Source organism: Schistocerca serialis, chromosome 8 (assembly GCF_023864345.2).
Source record: "Schistocerca serialis cubense isolate TAMUIC-IGC-003099 chromosome 8, iqSchSeri2.2, whole genome shotgun sequence".
NCBI classification, from domain to species: domain Eukaryota; kingdom Metazoa; phylum Arthropoda; class Insecta; order Orthoptera; family Acrididae; genus Schistocerca; species Schistocerca serialis.
Window position 1 is genome coordinate 508,683,841 of NC_064645.1, and position 18,958 is coordinate 508,702,798.

Below are 18,958 nucleotides of genomic sequence, written 5' to 3' on the forward strand. Positions count from 1 at the left end.
TCAATGGCGGCCGACCAGCTGGCTCGTCACAATACGCCAGTCACTACTCGTGATGAACTGTGGTATCGTGTTGAAGCTGCATGGGCAGCTGTACCTGTACACGCCATCCAAGCTCTGTTTGACTAACAATTTTAATGGCCGGTAGTGTACCACATAACATCACGTCTCTCTCGATAACTGCCTCAGTTTGTCGGATGATATCCCTAAATCGCTTCAGGCAAATGCCATGATGGTTCCTTTGAAAGGGCAGGATTTCCTTCTCAATCCGTGGAACAGTCCGACCTTGAGCTCCGTCTCTAATGGCCTCGTCGTCGATGGGACATTAATCCCTAATCTTCCTTGCTTCCTTCAATACGGCGAGGAAGACTGTCCACACGTTTCTTCAGTTATGCGGTGTCCAGCTGAAGCCACTCAGAGATGATTAAATCCTGCACAGGTACCAAATTTAGAGGATGTTGATTGCTACCTTTCGCCTATGGTTCCAAATAATCCCATACATTTTCTGCAGGATACAGAGTGGATGATTTTACAGGCTATTCGAGGTGCAATAGAGTGTTTCAGTGTTCATCAAACCAAGCAGCCGTGTTGAACACAAATGTTGTCATCTTGGAAGATAGGAGTGTCCGCAGTATACTCATCACGAAGATGTAGAAAAGAGGACAACCCTTAGTCAACGAGAATGTTGATATAAACTTCCTCCTTCATATTCACAGAAACCTGAATGAGTAGGCCGAAGTAATGCTACGAAAAACACCCCAACAAATTACAGTACCATCTCCACCCTGGACTACACCTCCAAAAAAATTCATCAGTGTACTTAATGCCTTTCTTCATTTGAAAAGACGCAAAACTGCGAGTCGAGCGACCACACCACATGCCTCCAGTCAGTTACTGTCCAGTTTCTTTGTTGTTTGGTCCACTGAAGACGTGCAACTCTATGTGCTGTAGTGTATAATCACCTTTGTGAAGTACCGACTCCCACTGTCTAAGACATCTGTTCTCATGCCATGTTACATTGATCCACCTGCAAATCGGGGTAACGTCATTCATGGTGTGGTCATAGGGACGTCCAAGCATTATAGCTCCTTTATGCCATTCTGTCAGGTCTACAAGTTGACTCATCTAACTGCGTTCATTCCATACAACCAACTATCAGATACACACCAGTTCACTGTAATGCCATAAATCAACAGTGGAAGGTCACGTCAATAAATGGTACCAGTTCTACATCATCTTCAGTGCTCCAAAGTGACCATGTGCTCTTCTGTGGGGATGACAAATATTTTCTACGGTGAGCTTACCATCACGTGGACTGTCTTCTTATATATGCGATCCTCTCGATGGATTTTTAGCCAACGGAACCCCTGTCGTTATAGTGAACGAAGAGCGCTCAACTGGAAACGAAAGTTACTCTGAGTTGCCCCAAGGAAGAATAAAAGATTCTGTATTGTTCTGGAAATACAAAAATGATTTGTTAGGAAGGATCAACATGTTTAGAAAATTGTATGACAAATGATGCTGTTATCCACATTAAGGTATTGTCCATGGACAATCATAAGGAAGGGCGGGAGGCTTGTACAAAATTTTCACTTGCTACAATGAATGGAAGCAATCTTTAACGTGGCAAAGTCTAAGATGATGCGTGTAACATCGGCAGTGATACCGATAGTACTTGATTACGAGATTAGTGTTAAACATCTTGAGGTCATTACATTGTGTAAGTTTCTAAGAGTAATAATAAGAAGTGATAATGCATTCGAATGGGCCATGGAAGATTTGCATACACTCTCCAAAGGTAGAGCAAATTTTCGTCACCGTCTTGTGAGTCGGGTACGGAGCGATAGACAGTGCTTATGTTGCGTCAATATGTCCTGCATATGACTGCAAACATTTCCTGACAGTGACTAGTGGTGCGATAAACTGTATAAAAACCTTGTGTTCATCTGTACTTATTGTCATCTGTGTTATATGATTCTGGGGCAATGTGTTGAAATGTTGATATGTAGTAGGTTAGTAATTTTTGTCTAGGTATACATATCTAGGTGATTCAAAACGTCTTAATGTGTGCCATACGATAAATAAATAAGAAGCGAGGTGAAATTAACCGAACACTTAAACCCAGTGATGGGGAAGGCGAATGGAATAATTAGATTTGTGGGAAGTGTTCTGGGAGAGTGCAGTCCATCTGTAAATGAAATCGCCGTACAAGACGCTAGAGTATTGGTCCAGGATTTGGAAAATTTGTCAGGTTGACAATACTGCAAATATCGCACGATTTCAGAAACGGGCTGCCATGATTGTAACAGGGCTACATGCTGCATGTGCTAGATTAAGAAAAATGCTCTGGGAATATACACTGAAGCGCCAAAGAAACTGGTGCAGGCATGCGTATTGAAATACAGAGATATGTAAATATGCAGAATACGGTGCTGCGGTCGGCAACGCCTATGCAAGACAACAAGTGTGTGGCGAAGTTTTTAGATCGGTTTCTGCTTCTACAATGGTAGGTTATCAAGATTTAAGTGAGTCTGAACGTGGTGTTATAGTCGGCGCAGGAGCGATGGGACACAGCATCTCCGAGGTCGCGACGAAGTGGGAATTTTTCCGTACGACCATTTCAGGAGGGTACCGTGAATATCAGGAATCTGGTGAAACATCAAATTTCCGACATCGCTGCGGCCAGAAGTGCAACCATTCCGCAAATTGCTGCAGATTTCAATGCTGGGCTGTCAACAAGTGTCAGCGTGCGAACTATTCAACGAAACATCATCGAAATGGGCTTTCGGAGCCGAGGGGCCCACTCGTGTACACTTAATGGCTGCAAGACACAAAGCTTTACACCTCGCCTGGGCACTTCAACACCATCATTGGACTGTTGATGACTGGAAACATGTTGCCTGGTCGGACGAGTCTCGTTTCAAATTGTATAGAGCGGATGGACATGTATGGAGACAACCTCATGAATCCATGGACCCTGCGTGTCAGCAGTGGACTGTTCAAGCTGGTGGAGGCTCTGTAATGATATGGGACATGTGCTGTTGGAGTGATATGTAACACCTGATATGTTTATAAACGATTCTGACAGGTGACACGTACGTAAGCATTCTGTCTGATCACCTGCATCCATTCATGTCCATTGTGGCTCAAATGGCTCCGAGCACTATGGGACTTAACTTCTGAGGTCATCAGTCCCCTAGAACTTAGAACTACTTAAACCTAACTAACCTAAGGACATCACACACATCCATGCCCGAGGCAGGATTCGAACCTGCGACCGGAGCGGGCACGCGGTTCCAGACTGTAGCGCCTAGAACCGCACGGCCACACCGGCCGGCTGTCCATTGTGCTTTCTGACGGATACGGGCAATTCCAGCAAGACAATGCGACACCCCACATGAACAGAAATGCTACAGTATTGGTCCAGAAACACTCTTCTGAGTTTTAAACACTTCCGCTGGCCACCAAACTGCTCGGACAAGAATACTATTGAGCATGTCTGGGATGCCTTGCAGCGTGCTGTTCAGAAGAGATCACCACTCCCTCGTACTCTTAGGATTTATGAACAGCCCTGCAGGGTTCATGATGTCAGTGTCGTCCAGCACTATCTCAGACATTAGTGGAGTTCATGCCACGTCGTGTTGCGGCACTTCTGCGTGCTCACGGGGACCCTACACGATATTAGGCAGGTGTACCAGTTTTTTTGGCCCTTCAATGTTTATCGGAATCCCCAGAAATACGACGTAGTTATCGTGAAAGCCTGTTGAATACGTTTAGAGAACCTGAATTCGAGGAAGACCGTGCGACCATTCTCCAGCCGCCATCGTGTATTTCACGAATGAGAGGTTAGGGCGCGTACAGACACGTATAAATGGCGAATTTTTCCCTCGCTCAACGCGCGAATGGAACCGGAGAATCTATAATAATGGTATAAAAAACTATCCACCGTGTTCCCTACGGTGAACATACTGGATGACCCTCCTAAGAGACGTCAGACGTATTCTCTCTGGCGTTACGACAGATATTAGCAATTTTTAATGCAAAATAACTATGTGAATGGCAAGAATGAGACGCATGGACCGAGATCGTCTGAGAAAGGAGAAGTATATGCGTGGAAGAATAGCAGAACATTCTGTTAAGTATTCGAGACCCTGTGTGGACAGAACATATTTGTTACTTATTCTTTTGTATCCCTTTTGGAGAGAGCACCATAATTCGGAGAATGGATGATTACTCTTGGCGTTCTATTACGTTTTTAAATGTTTCCTGAGCATACAGGTAACTAATTTCATCTCATTCCTCGTAAAATGTAGTTCGACTCAGTGCTAGCCACATCGCCCTACGCACAGTTAATCATAGTCTTGCTGTTATCGGCAGGGAGATACTATACATCATTCAAACGTTTGCTCGTAAAGCACCGCAGGACAGATAAAGGTGTGGGGCGCAGAGTTTAGCGACGACCGTATCTGTGACGCGGTTTCTGCACGCCTGAGTAGCGCCTAACGGAAGCGTTGCGGGAAAACGTGTGGGGGGCCGTGTTGCTGTACAGGCGTTTAAGGATATGAGCGCTGACAGCTGTCGCAGGCCAGCAGTGTATGCGCCAAGTACTGCTAGTCCTGCGAGCTGAACGGTAACCGAGATAGGACAGCATTCCTGTGGTCTCAGCTGACGTAGTCGCGTATAAGCAGCTTCGTAACCATTTGACTCTTGTGGAAGTCTTCACTCCGAAGACTGGTTTGATACAAGTCTCCACGCTAGTCTGTACTGTGCAAGTCTCAACATATGTGCGTAACTACTGCACTTTACATGCATTTGAAGCTGCCCGAAACCTTGGTCTTCCTCTATAAGCTCCTCCCCCTCCCCTCCACAGTTCCTCCATTACCAAATTCACTATTATTTGATGCGTCGAAGTCGCTTGTATCAATGTCCTACCATATAACTATAAGTAATATATTTTCAAGGTCACTATTTGGAGTTATAAAATGTTCCGATACTGAGAAGGCTAATTACTCGCACAACGAGAATGGGCTTCATTCATTAGTCAGTAAATTATAGGCAACTCAAAATCTTCTGTGATCTGTCAAAAGCGTTTGGCTGTGTAAAAATCAAAATGTTTTAAGTTCATCAAAGTATTATGGTTTAGAAGGGAATGTAGTGCGGTTCGATGGTTAACTACGAACCCAACGGGTGTTCGTCCTCGATCAGTTGTGGGGGGGTTTTATCTGTCATTTATTACTTGTTTCACCTCTGGCAGTGATAAATTGGTGTGTAAAATGCTGAGTTGCACCTTTGTTCGGTGTACATGTTAAACAATAATTCCTCTTATAACTGAGTAAGGCAGTTCAAAGTTGGGAGGAAGATATGGGCACGCCATCTCTGCTATGACAATGCCCAGGAAACCTCTGTGGTATTCAAACCAAAATTGGGTTGCTTAACAAGAAATGCTGCAAAATGGTTCTAATCGTATCTCTCTGATAGAAAACACCAAATGTTGTATTAAGGTGTCAGTCATCATCCAGCTATGTACGAGGATTGACTGAAAAGTAATGCCTCCACCTTCGTAACTCTTCAACAGTTGGCAGCATTGGTATGCGGCTGGTACTGGCTTGTTCCGTAGCCTCTTCTCTACAGCTCCAGTTGGCGGGAAGCCTTAGCATTGAACGGTTGTGTTGTTACAGTGTAAAGCATGGAGCCATGCGCAGACGGTCAGCCAACGCGATTTAAGCAATGTGCAGTCATTGAATTCTTGACAGCAGAAGGTGTCACCCCAAAGAAAATTCATCAGAGAATGAAAGCAGTTTATGGTGATTGTGTTAATGTGAGTACTGTGCGTCGTTGGGCGAGTAAGTTTAAAGATGTTGAGGCGGGAACATCTGACCTGCGTGACAAACAATGAGTTGGACGTCATGTGACAGCAACAACCTAATTTCACAAGCAAAATGTTGACCGATTGCTTCAAGACAATGGTCGTATCACTCAGAGACAAATTGCAAGCACAGTCGGAATATATATACACAGAGAGAGAGAGAGAGAGAGAGAGAACTAACTGTGAGACCGTGGTTGCGGAAACAGTGTGTCGACTTCTTCCGTGACGGCTTCAGAAAACTTGTTCATCGTTGGCCGAAATGTATCCAACTGGCTGGTGATTATATGGAAAAGTAAATATTGGTAATTAAAGATCACATTCTAAGGATTATTTCTGCGTTTGATTTATTGAAATATTCTCTTCCAAACCCAGTTAACGAAGGCGGAGGCATTACTTTTCATTCAACCCTCGTACAAATTACAAGCGGTGCACCACAAGTTTTCATCTTCGTTCCTTACCTTCTCTTGCATATAGTAATGAGCTTTCATAAGTAACATTACCAGATGATGTGCTTGTTTCGTTTACAGTTGATACAAACATTGCAATAAACAGAAAATCAAGTATAGTTTTAGAAGGAGCAGTTAATGGGCCTAGCCAATTATCTATCGCTAAATTTTGAAAAGACACACTACATACAGTTCAGTGATAAGGTTATCAGCGCCCGTACGAAAATTAGTAGGAACGAATGTGGTTAAAATGGCTAAGAATTTCGCAAACATTGAAGAGTGAACCTACAGAGCTACAATCACTCTCTCCCAACCTCTCACGTCGCCCCCAACAAGCACACTATCTGACATTCCTTAAGATAGCGTAAAATTCCTGAAATGTGCTAAAACGGTAATGAAAACATAAGTAAAATAATAAAAGAACTAAAATAAATACACTGGGAATTATGACTGGCCTACTGCTTACAAAAAATATGGATGAGTCAGACACCCTGTCAACACACTAAAAACTTCTCCCTACAAGTTTGGGGAACAATGCGGATAATGTACAGGACTATAAAAGTCGTACCACATTCGTTTGAATGCCAATTAAAATAGAGGGCAAATGAGTCACTGCCCTCTGGTCTGAAAAAAACATAGTCTAGTGAAATTTTAGCCGGAGGAAGAAGCCGTGAGTCATAGGGCTCTGTCCTGCGCGAAGTCGAATGAGGACCTCATCCCGCCTGCACGACTGGAAGGAGGTATGCCACGGCCGCATTGTGGACTTTACCAGACGCAGCTTACTGTCTGTCACTTCCAGCCACTCTTCTTCCCATCGACGCATTACTCTCTACTCAATAGCGGGGAGATAGCATATAGCGGGATGGCACCTGAAGTAGCTGAGTGTCACGACACGCCTCCTTGGCTGCTAAATCCGCCCTTACGTTCCCCGCAGTACCCAAGTGCCCTAGTACCCAGGAGAAAGGCAGCTCCTTCCCCAGCTTTTGTAGATCCTACCATAATACGTCTAAAATATGAGGTCAGTCTGATAGAAGTACGATATTGCAGTGCCAGCGTTATTTTGATTACGATGCAAAGTTCTTTTGGACATGGGTACATGTCCAAAGGAACAGGCACTGAGGCAACAGAGCCGTTATAAAATACATAAAATGAATTCGCAATTTCGAATGAGGACATTTATTTATTTCATTAACGGTACAGAGTATCCCAACGCCTTGAAATGTAAGGTGGGTCGGATACTTCTGAATCCATCAGGAACACACTTCACAGTATTGCAATGTTATTGGTATACAGCTATTAATGCATTTTTTTAAAACAATATAAAGAACGTAATATAAAAATTTCTCTAAGGTTACAGCGAATTGAATGTTTAACAGTTGTTGAGGACAACCATCAGCTGTGTAATGAAATGACGACAATGAAAGTTTGTGCCGGACTGGGACTCGAACCCTGATTTTCCCGCTGATCGCGAGCGGCCGCCTTACCATTTGGCTATCCGTGCACAACTCACGGCCAGACCCAAGCGTCCATATGCCGTCAGCCATGCGTCTGCTACCTGTACTCGTACATCCATTATATATATTTCTGTACAGATCAAACGTTGTGTTTCGAAGTCGCTTCTCGGTATCGGCAGATAAATACGATACTGCAGTTACTGTGTTATTCTGATTACGATGCAAAGTTCCTTTGGACCTGCATGCTAATGGTTGTTCTCATTCGTAATTGAGAATTCATTTAATGTATTTCACAACGGCAGTAGTTCGCCGCTGTGCCTGTTCCTTTGGACATGCATAGATATTCATTCAAAGGCCTTGGTTAATAATAACCTGTCCTTTGATAAAGTCGCTTATCTCACTGGATTTCCCCATTTGCAGTCCATATTTTCGCTAGGGTGATACCACATCCATCTCTGCTGCGCTGACATACTTTTCATAGGCAACACGTGCCTGAAACGTCATCAGGCAGCATCTAACCTCGTGGTGGGCAGTAGTCATAGTGTCCTGGCTTATCAGTGACATGCCACCAGAGGAGTGCGCTATACTTTGGAGATCTGAGAGCTTGACATGTTTTCTTTGAAACTTCCTGTCGGATTGAAACTGTGTTCCGGACCGAGATTCGAACTCGGGACCTTTGCCTTTCGCGGGCAAGTGTTCTGCCACCTGAGCTACCCAAGCACGACTCACGACCAGTCCGCACAACTTTAATTCCGCCAGTGCCTCGTCTCCTACCTTCCAAACTTCACGGAATCTCGCCCGCAGACCGTGCAGATCTAGCACTACTGGAGGAAAAGACATTGCAGAGACATGGATTAGCCGCAGCCTGGAGGATGTTGCCAGAATCAAGTTTTCACTCTGCAGCGGAGTGTGCGCTGGCTGAAACTTCCTGGCAGATTTTCTTTGTCGGTCAGGAACAAAAGAGGATAATGGACCACGCCCATACAAACAGGAAGATTCATCAGTAGCTTAGAACTGGTCACACAAGCGCCTCGTAACCTGCTCCATTACAGATGTATCGCGTTTGATGTCAATCTTAAGTAAGAGGAGACGCAATGGAGGCTGTACTGAAAGAGATGTAAGGCAGAGATGAGGCGAGAGCGGTGTTAAGCTGGAGGAGGGCGGAATGTGCTGACCTGTATGTCGGTGAGCGTGGTCCTGGAGTGGTGGCTGAGCCGGCAGACGAGCTCTCCCGTCTCGCCGTAGTCGTAGGAGCGGCAGCGGAAGGGCGAGGTGAGGCACAGCTCGCGGCACTCGTCGGCCGAGTGCACGTCCTGGTAGACGGCGTCGACCGTCTTGAGCACGCGGCCGGCCACCCGCCGGAACTCGCAGAGCCGCGCCGGCTCCTCGGCGCACTGGTTCTCCAGGTAGTCCTGCCCCGGCGCCGCCGACAGCGACTCGCCGCCCGTCACGCGGTCCATGTCCGACAGCTCGCACCGGCCCGTCGACGACTCGTAGTTCGCGGACCTGCCCAACACTCACTTGCGTCAGGAAGCATATTCACCAAAACGACTGAATTATTTATTGTTCCACCATTGGCTAATTAACTCTCTGAAGTTCTGAAGGGGACAGAAATGAAATACAGGGAGCGAAAGATTATACACAGCAGAAGTAGTTGAAAAGGGACTGCGGCAAGGTTGTAACCTGTCAACAATATTGTTCAATCGGTACATTAAGCAAGCAGTAAAGGTATCTACGACTACATTTATACTCCGCAAGCCACCCAACGGTGTGTGGCGGAGGGCACTTTACGTGCCACCGTCATTACCTCCCTTTCCTGTTCCAGTCGCTTATGGTTCGCGGGAAGAACGAATGCCGGAAAGCCTCCGTGCGCGCTCGAATATCTCTAATTTTACATTCGTGATCTCCTCGGAAGATATAAATAGGGGGAAGCAATTCAGGGTGTTACAAAAAGGTACGGCCAAACTTTCAGGAAACATTCCTCACACAAGAATAAAGAAAAGATGTTATGTGGACATGTGTCCGGAAACGCTTAATTTCCATGTTAGAGCTCATTTTAGTTTCGTCAGTATGTACTGTAAATTTTCACAATCAACATGTGTGGGCTGACGAGAATCCGCACGCAATTGTGCAATCACGTCATCAACACAGATTTTCTGTGAACATTTGAGCAGGCATTGTTGGTGATGTCTTGATTGGGCCCCATGTTCTTCCACCTACGCTCAATGCAGCACGTTATCATGATTTCATACGGGATACTCTCCCTGTGCTGCAAGAACATGTGCCTTTACAAGCACGACACAACATGTGGTTCATGCACGATGGAGCTCCTGCACATTTCAGTCGAAGTGTTCGTACGCTTCTCAGCAACAGATTCGGTGACCGATGGATTGGTAGAGGCGGACCAATTCCATGGCCTCCACGCTCTCCTGACCTCAACCCTCTTGACTTTCATTTATGGGAGCATTTGAAAGCTCTTGTCTACGCAACTCCGGTACCAAATGTAGAGACTCTTCGTGCTCGTATTGTGGACGGCTGTGATACAATACGCCATTCTCCAGGGCTGCATCAGCGCATCAGGGATTCCATGCGACGGAGGGTGGATACATGTATCCTCGCTAACGTAGGACATTTTGAACATTTCCTGTAACAAAGTGTTTGAAGTCACGCTGGTGCGTTCTGTTGCTGTGTGTTTCCATTCCATGATTAATGTGATTTGAAGAGAAGCAATAAAATGAGCTCTAACATGGAAAGTAAGCGTTTCCGGACACATGTCCACATATTTTCTTTCTTTGTGTGTGAGGAATGTTTCCTGAAAGTTTGACAGTACCTTTTTGTGACACCCTGTATATTCGATACCTCATCACCGCGATGCAGAGCGCCTGTCTTGCAGAGTCTGCCACTTGAGTTTGCCAAACATCGCCGTAACGCTATCACGCTTACCAAATAACCCTGAGATGAAAACGCGCCGCTCTTCTTTGGATCTTCTCTATCTCCTCTGTCAACTCGACCTGGTACGGATCCCACACTGATGAGCAATACTCAAGTATAGGTCGAACGAGTGTTTTGCAAGCCACCTCCTTTGTTGATGGATTGCATTTTCTAAGGACTCTCCCAGTGAATCTCAACCTGGCTCCCGCCTTACCAACAATTAATTTTATATGATCATTCCACTTCAAATCGTTCCGCACGCATACTCCCAGATATTTTACAGAAGTAACTGCTACCAGTGTTTGCTCCGATGAATAATTTGGAAACTTAATTAAAGTTCAGGGAGAAGAAATAAAAACGTGCAGGTTTGCCGAGGACGTTGTAAATCTGCCAAAGACAGGAAGGGATTGGAAGAGCAAGTGAAAGAAATGTCTGGAAAATATCATGGAAAAACCATTGTAAGATCTTCTTGCCTTCAGACAAGAGGAGAGTAGTAACTTTTGATATACATACATACATACATATACATACATACATAAGAATGCTGAAGATTAGATGCTTAGATCGAAGAATTAATGAGGAGGTGCTAAATCGAATTGGAAGAAAAAAGTTCTTCCACAACCTGACTAAAAGAAGATATCGGGCTTTAGCACGCTTCCTGGGGCACCAAGGCATGCTTATTTTGGTAATCGAGGTGACTCTGGAAGTAAAAATTCTATAGGGAGACTGAGAGATGAATACAGCAAACAGGTTCAAATGGATGGAGTGTGCGGTACTTATACAGAAATGAAGGCTGAAGGAATTACGTTTTCCTTGAGACGTTGTGCATCCTACAAACGCGGCACGATTTTAATTCATTTGTTCAGCTTCTATCTTTATCGAAGAAATGAAAGCTCTTGTACAGGATGGATTGGCGTGGAGAACTGCAGCAAACCAGTCTTCCGACTGAAATAATAATGTGACAAAGTACGCATACCACATGAATACAAAGTTCATAACATTAAATGTATTTTCTCGAGCCATCGTCAGTCTTCTGACTGGTTTGATATAGCATACCACTACTTCGTCTCCTGTCCCAACAGCTTCATCTCAGAGCAGCAGTTACACCCAGCGTACTCCATTACTCGTTCGATATATTCCAGTCTCTCTTTTCCTCTGTAGTTATTACCCTCTACAAATGGCTCTAAGCACTATGGGACTTAACATCTGAGGTCATCAGTCTCCTAGACTTAGAACTACTTAAATCTAACCAAGCTAAGGACATCACACACAGCCATGCCCGAGGCAGGATTCGAACCTGCGACCGTAGCAGCAGCTTGGTTCCGGACTAAAGCGCCTACAACCGCTCGGCCACAGCGGCCGGCTACTCTCTACAGTTCCATCTAATGCCACAGAAGGTATTCCCTGATGTCTTAACACAGGTACAATAACTGTCTCCCTCCTTCTTGTCAGTATTTTCCTCATGTTCCTCTCCTCGTCGATTCTGCAAAACACCTCTCATTTATTATCAGACCGCCTATTTTTCAGCATTCTTCTGCAGTACCACATCTCAGACTCTTAAGATTCTCCTATTTTGCAGTTTTTTCCACCTTCCATTATTCACTTCCGTACAATACTATGAATCAATCCTACAATCTCAGAAATTTTAGACTTTCCTTTAGCCAGGAATGCTCTCTTTGCCTGTGGCAGTCTGCTTTGTATGTCCTTGCTTCTTCAAATATGTGCTATTTTGCTTCCAAGGCAGCAGAATTACTTCACCAATTTCGATGTTAAGTTTTTCATTTCTACCGCTCCTCACACTTTTGTCGTTCTTCGGTTTACTTTGAGACTTATTAGACGTTTCATTCCATGCAACGTCCAGTAATTACTTCTCACTTTTTGAGGATAGCGCTAACATTAGCGAATCTGACCATTGATATCCTTTCATCTTGAATTTTAATCTCGCTCTGGAACGTTTCTTTAATTTCTGTCATTGCTACTTCGATGTACGGACCGAACAGGAGGGGAGAAAAACTGCACTACTGTCTTCACCGTTTTTAGCCTAAACATTTCGTTCTAGCTTACGTAACGAAATAATAATAATATGCTTGTATGACGTGAATGACGTTATTAGTTGGTGTAATGTGTTCCATACGACCGTCACATAATTGATACCATTTATGGAACTAAACATTTCATTCTAGCTTACGTAACGAAATAATAATATGCTTGTATGACACAAATTACGTTATTAGTTTGGTGTAATGTGTTCAATACGAACGTCACATAATTGATGATTATTAACAGGGGCCGGCCGCGGTGGTCTAGCGGTTCTAGGCGCGCAGTCCGGAACCGCGCGACTGCTACGGTCGCAGGTTCGAATCCTGCCTCGGGCATGGATGTGTGTGATGTCCTTAGGTTAGTTAGGTTTAAGTAGTTCTAAGTTGTAGGGGACTGATGACCACAGTAGTTAAGTCCCATAGTGCTCAGAGCCATATTAACAGGGCAAATTCAAGAGGTAGCTTCTGGCAGGAAAAAGTAGAAAAAAAGTTCATATCAACATATGTCTGGAATCTGGAAACGATGATGATTGTACAGTAAAGCAATTAGTACTGCTACATTAAATTACATATTACGTGATATTTATTTTTCCATTTTACGGAACACGTTTTAAGCGGCCACCACGGGAAACAGTTCAAGCGTCCACACGTGGCATCGCGGATTGCCTTAGTCTTTCGAATGGTCCAGATTGTGACCTTATAGCGTGACAGGCTGCTCGGACACGTTTGTGAAGGGTCTGCACATCAGCAACTAGGTCAGCATACAAAACACTTCTCAATGCCATCGCGCATAAAAATCAAGGGTGCTTGTCTGAATATCTGTAGAACGTATTGTTTCATAGCTGGTGCACGAATATCCCGCGGCCGTTCAAGTTATTCACCTCTCTGCAAAGACTCATGTTCACACGAACATCGAATAGTCGGTGCAAAGGTTTCGTGAGTTGGTTAGTGCTGTCTACCAGGAAAGTGGCTCGATAAATCTGTTCGGCATCTCGGCCTTTTGCAAGTGCTTGACCGTAGACAAAAACTATCTCTGCTTGCTTCTGAAATGAAAAATGGAACATTGGGTTTCGTCTTCACTGTAACCAGTTAGTTTGCAACACGTATGCAATGGTACTAATTCTTTATTGCAGACTCACTGTCCGTTTCCGGACATATGCCGCTATGAACTCTTTGTCCCTTTTCCCGTCAGGAATCATTTGAAGTTTGTCCTCATACTTAATATTCATAGTGTATGTTGTAGGTTATTGATACATTTCGATTTCGATTGTATGCTGAAATTTAAGGAGCAAAACACTGAAATCTTGACTGGCTGGGCAGAGAGGTTACACGTGGCATGCAAATTTGATTGTCAAGAATCCGTACAGTGCGTCCATCAACTGTCAGCATCACCGCTTGAAATTTATGTCGGACAAGTGCTAGCTAGACATATTGGAAAGTTCTAGTGAGATCATCAGACGCAGCACCAGAAAGTCCTTGCACGCCTACATCCAAATTATCCAAAGAGATGTAAACCTTGTGTTGTAGATACGAAATCCAACCATCTTCCCGCGTCATTCCGTGTGGATTACCGTCGCTCCTGGTCTGCTTCTTCTCGCCTCTCAGTCTGCTTCGAACCGTAGAGTTTGCAGAACGACCTGTCGCATCCGCGCCCGTTTTTTTTCCGCAGCGTCTTTTCCCATCGTCGCCGCCTCTCCTCGCTCTGTGGCTTCGTCACCCTTTGGCAAAGGAATCGAGTCGCAGGGGGGAAACAAAAGGCGACCACCCTTTTCATGTCCCGGTTAACTGCTGAGAGAGAGAATGGCGAGGCCGTGAAAACTGGAGTCTTTCGGAGGGGGACAGCGCGTCAATGGCCTCTGCAGAAGAATGGGCCCACCGACGGAGAACTGGCTGGGAGGACAAACGGCCGCTGCGATGCGCCTGCAAGCTGGCACACGGTGGTCTCGCTCTGGGAAACAGTATTCTCCAGACGGCCCAAAGAGCGTTCCAAGACGGGCTTGTCGCCGCTCGACGGAGCCACAACCGAGCTGTGAGCTCAGACACTCGACAATATGAACTACGTAATACGGGGGCGAAGTCATACAATTTTAATTATCACCTCGGATATTGAAATTACGTGATTAATATTAGTTTGATTGCAAGTACGTGTCTGCAGTCCTGGTACACGTTGAAATTCCAACAACACAACACCGTAGCATGCCGCTAGAGGATCCGAAACAAAATGGCGCCGCCGATTGATATAAGGGGAATGTGTCGTGCGGATACAAATGTAGGAATTTGGGTATTTTCAATCATTATTAACTACTGTCTTTTTTTGGCGAGATCAACCCTCAAGTGCCTAGATTTAAAAAAATCAGTATAGAGCATTATAATTTGGCGATTATGATACTAAATGCTCAGTCCTCTTAACTGCTGCATTCTTCCTAAGACACGCTTATATGGATAAAACTAATAAGTTCTTCATTAAACAGTAAAAATTGCCTGTATCGACATTGACACTGACAGAATATCGGTCCGAGGGATTCCAAGTGTAGGGGGCTGACGACCTCAGATGTTAAGTCCCATAGTGCTTAGAGCCATCTGAACCATTTTTTTTATACATGTGCATATCCCTTGGTATATCACCTTATTCCGTCTTTTATTATTCCCTGCGCTTACGTCATTAGTCGGTATGGGCCTTAGTTCGGCGTTCTCTACTTCATCGCTAAAAAGCCCAAGAAAAATCGGAACTGTAAATATTCGGCCGGACGTGACAATAAAGAGCCGGAAATGTCCGGCTAAACCCGGGTACCTGTTAACCCTACGTGCGGTAATTCGTTATCAGCAGAAGCAGAAATGATACATTTATGTTGGTCTAATCCGGATGATTACTTAACCCGCCCGGATAACCGAGCACGTTAAACGCGCCTGTTCCCGGGATTCGGGCAGTTGCGCCGCCCCCCGGATCGAATCCGCCAGGTGGATTAACGACGAGAGCCAGTGTGCCGGCCAGCCGAGAAATGGTTTTTAGGCGGTTTTCCACACCTGACTTGGTGAATAATGGGCAAGTCCCCAAGGCTCGCCTCAGTTACATAATTCGCGAACATTTAGCAAATGCTCATACACTTGCACTTAATAGCACTATATGCGGGTACACTGGTGTCCAAAATTAAAGCAACAAAGTGAAATTTTGCAAGGTTGCGTTTATTTTGTCACAAAACGGTACAAACAGGTGGCAGTAAAGTAGAAACAATGTAAAGGATACGGAATGTAAACAACTGCAATATGCATAAAGGTAGACAAAAATGTTCTTCATTTTTTTCTAACTTAACAGATTTGCACATACATTCCCACAACTGGTTAATGTGCTCAGTATGGACGTGACCAACTCTGGCAGCAACAAAGACCTGACAACGACGGGGAATACTGTGAATAATGCTATCAATCTCATGTTGAGGCAATAACACCCATGCTTCCGACAGAGCTGCTCACAAGTCTTGGAGAGTGGTTGATGGATGCTTATTAGATGCAACCCATCTCCCTGCTGCATCCGCAACATGCTCTATGGAATTCAAATCGGGAGATCGAGCAAGCCACCCCTAACATGCAATATCTTCCGATTCCAAGAAAACATCAAGCACCCGTGCTCTATGAGGTCGAGTACTACCGGCCATCAATACAAAATCTGCGTCCACAGCGCCTGGCAACAACCGCACATGAGGTCACAAGATCTCGTCACGATGCCTGACAGCAGTTAAACCTTGCCGATTCATCCGTACAATTTCATGAACCCTGCCCACACCCTTGGGGATCCTCCTCCTATATTGGTCTGTTTCCACAATTTTTGTGTTCCGAAATCGTGTTCCACGTGCCCTCCATATGCGAGTCCGTCAAGAGTCACTCTTCAGACCAAATCGGGACTCTGGCCCGCTGTTCGACCGTCCAGGTGGCATGTTGACGGCTCCACTCTAGGCGCTCTATTCTGTGAAGGCATCCAAGAGGTAAACAGACAGCAGCTCTCCAAGAATAACGGCCGCTCTGCTGAAGCCTTCTGTTCACCGTTTGCCTCGATAAAACACGTCCAGTGGATGCTGCGAGGTCAGATGCCAGTTGCCGTGCAGTACTAAGGCGGTACCGTCATGCCCTTACAGCCAAAAAACGGCCCTCCCTTTCTGATTTCGCACGTAGTGGCCCTGTCATAGTCTTAGGGATACAGTTTCGGTATCTATAAACTGTCGCCACACCTTAGAAATAACAGAGCGATTCACATTAAACCATCGGTCCACATCAGTTTGCTACTGTTTTGCTTCCATTCTTCCTATGGCTCTCCACTCCTGGAGTCTGGTAGGCTTCCTGTCTGTGCCATACTGCACCGTCTGTGACTGTGTACACAGTGTCTGTGGATGCGGTAGTACCTTGGAAACGCTGCCCCTTTTGATAGGTGCCCTGACTTCATCGTTGAGGTGTTGTCCGTTGACTGGAATGCCATCTTCCGTGCAGAACATGAACATACGGACATTTGTTGACAGTTTGTATGAATATATGGTGAATTAGACACAGGACGGGGAAATAGTGGCTTGTTGCTTTAATTTTGGACACCACTACACTTGGAGTACTCGTATTCCGCCCAGGCGGCAGGAAGGGCATCCGGCCACCGCTTAATTATCCATGTCAATTACGATAAATAACCATGCCGACCCTGCGTAGTTACAGGACAGAAGCAACAGAAAACAGAAGAAGAAGAAGAATCCAGATGACTACTTTATCCGCATGAATGGAGTGACACATTGCCGCTGCTTTCGAAAACGATTGACCATACGATACTCCATTTTATCAGTGGGCTGCGTTTTCGCTCCTGTAGAGACATGATAAGGTATTGTGACTCGAGGATTTCAGTATGTATCAGGACTGCAGGCATGTGCTAGCAAACAAACAAAACATAAGTTACATGGTTAAATTTTTCTATAGTTGATAATTAATACCTTATGACTACCCGTCGTACAGTCTGTCAGGGTTTCTGAAGCCTATTTTGGATTATTTTCAGATAACGAACCAGGTTATCACACAAACTGTTGCCATTTGTTAAACCTCATAATGTACGGAGTGCTTCCGTGATGATGTTACAAAATTTCTAGGATGACGGAGAAGGATAAATGTATCAATTTGAGGTAAGAGCCCATGTAGCGGAAACGAACGAGTAGAAAGTTATAAGTGAAAACTGTTCTGACACTTCTGTCAGTGGAATACATGTACTTGGTACTGATATTGCTACAATTCTTGGGTAGGCAACTTTCAGAGGTGGGTGTAAGAACCAAAACAATAAAAAAGTCCTTTAGGTATGTGCTCTAAAATGCATGCCTTAAGAGCTATGAGCGCTTGTTCATCTTCGATGCTATGAATCACATCTCTTATATTGCAAGCTGCTTGGTTTCCATATTTTTGGAGGAGGTTGAATGGAAGAAAACAAGAAAAAATCCCATTCAATATGAGTTCTAAAATACATACGTTGAGAGCTGTGAGCACTTGTGCAGTAAAAGAGATGTATTTGACAGTAGCGAAGATGAGCAAGTGCTCACAGCTCGTAAGTTGGGCGTTTTGGAGTCCGTTCTTATTGGAGATTGAATTCTTGTTTTTCTCCATACCACCGCGTCGGAAAGTTGCCTACCCTACAGTCTTAGCGAGAGCAGTATTGGTACATGCATTCCAGAAATATCAGAACGATTTTCGCTTATAGCTTTCGACTCGTTCGTTTCCGGGCCAGGATAACCTCAAAGCGATACATTTGCCCTTCTCCATCGTCCCTGCAAATTCTATAAACTTATTGGTTTCCCATCTCTTCTTCAGGTAGGCGAATGTTATCTCCCTCCTGAAAGTTGTTTCATCGAAATAAATAGTACGCAGTGAAAGTTCCAGGCGGTTGTGCTTCCAGGGCGTTCAAGGGTAAAGTTTATAGAGAGATCACCCAAAACAGTCCATGTAACAAACGAAACGGTCCAGCAAGAACTGCTAGCTGAACCAGCTGAAAGTGGAATAAATAAGAACAACGATAGCTGATACAAAACACTGACAATGCATAAAAGAAACAAAACTTTCCAAATAAGCACAAACTTGAAAACCTCATGTTAGAAACATGTAGCAGAATCTAAGAAGAGATATGTTGCCAATTTGTCAAGCTGGAACCGGTGCAAAAATTAATCCACAACGTGAAGAAGAAGAAGAAGATGATGATGATGATGATGATGATGA

The 18,958-nt window shown here is 44.7% G+C and overlaps 1 protein-coding gene across 1 annotated transcript in view; it reads right to left on the bottom strand.

Moving 5' to 3' along the window:
• LOC126417099 (uncharacterized) overlaps positions 1-18,958 on the bottom strand; it is a 221,440-nt gene that overhangs the window by 21,863 nt on the left and 180,619 nt on the right. Inside the window, exon 5 of the mRNA XM_050084993.1 lies at positions 8,939-9,269. Coding sequence (XP_049940950.1) covers positions 8,939-9,269 — 331 coding nt within the window. The remainder of the gene's footprint in view (positions 1-8,938; positions 9,270-18,958) is intronic.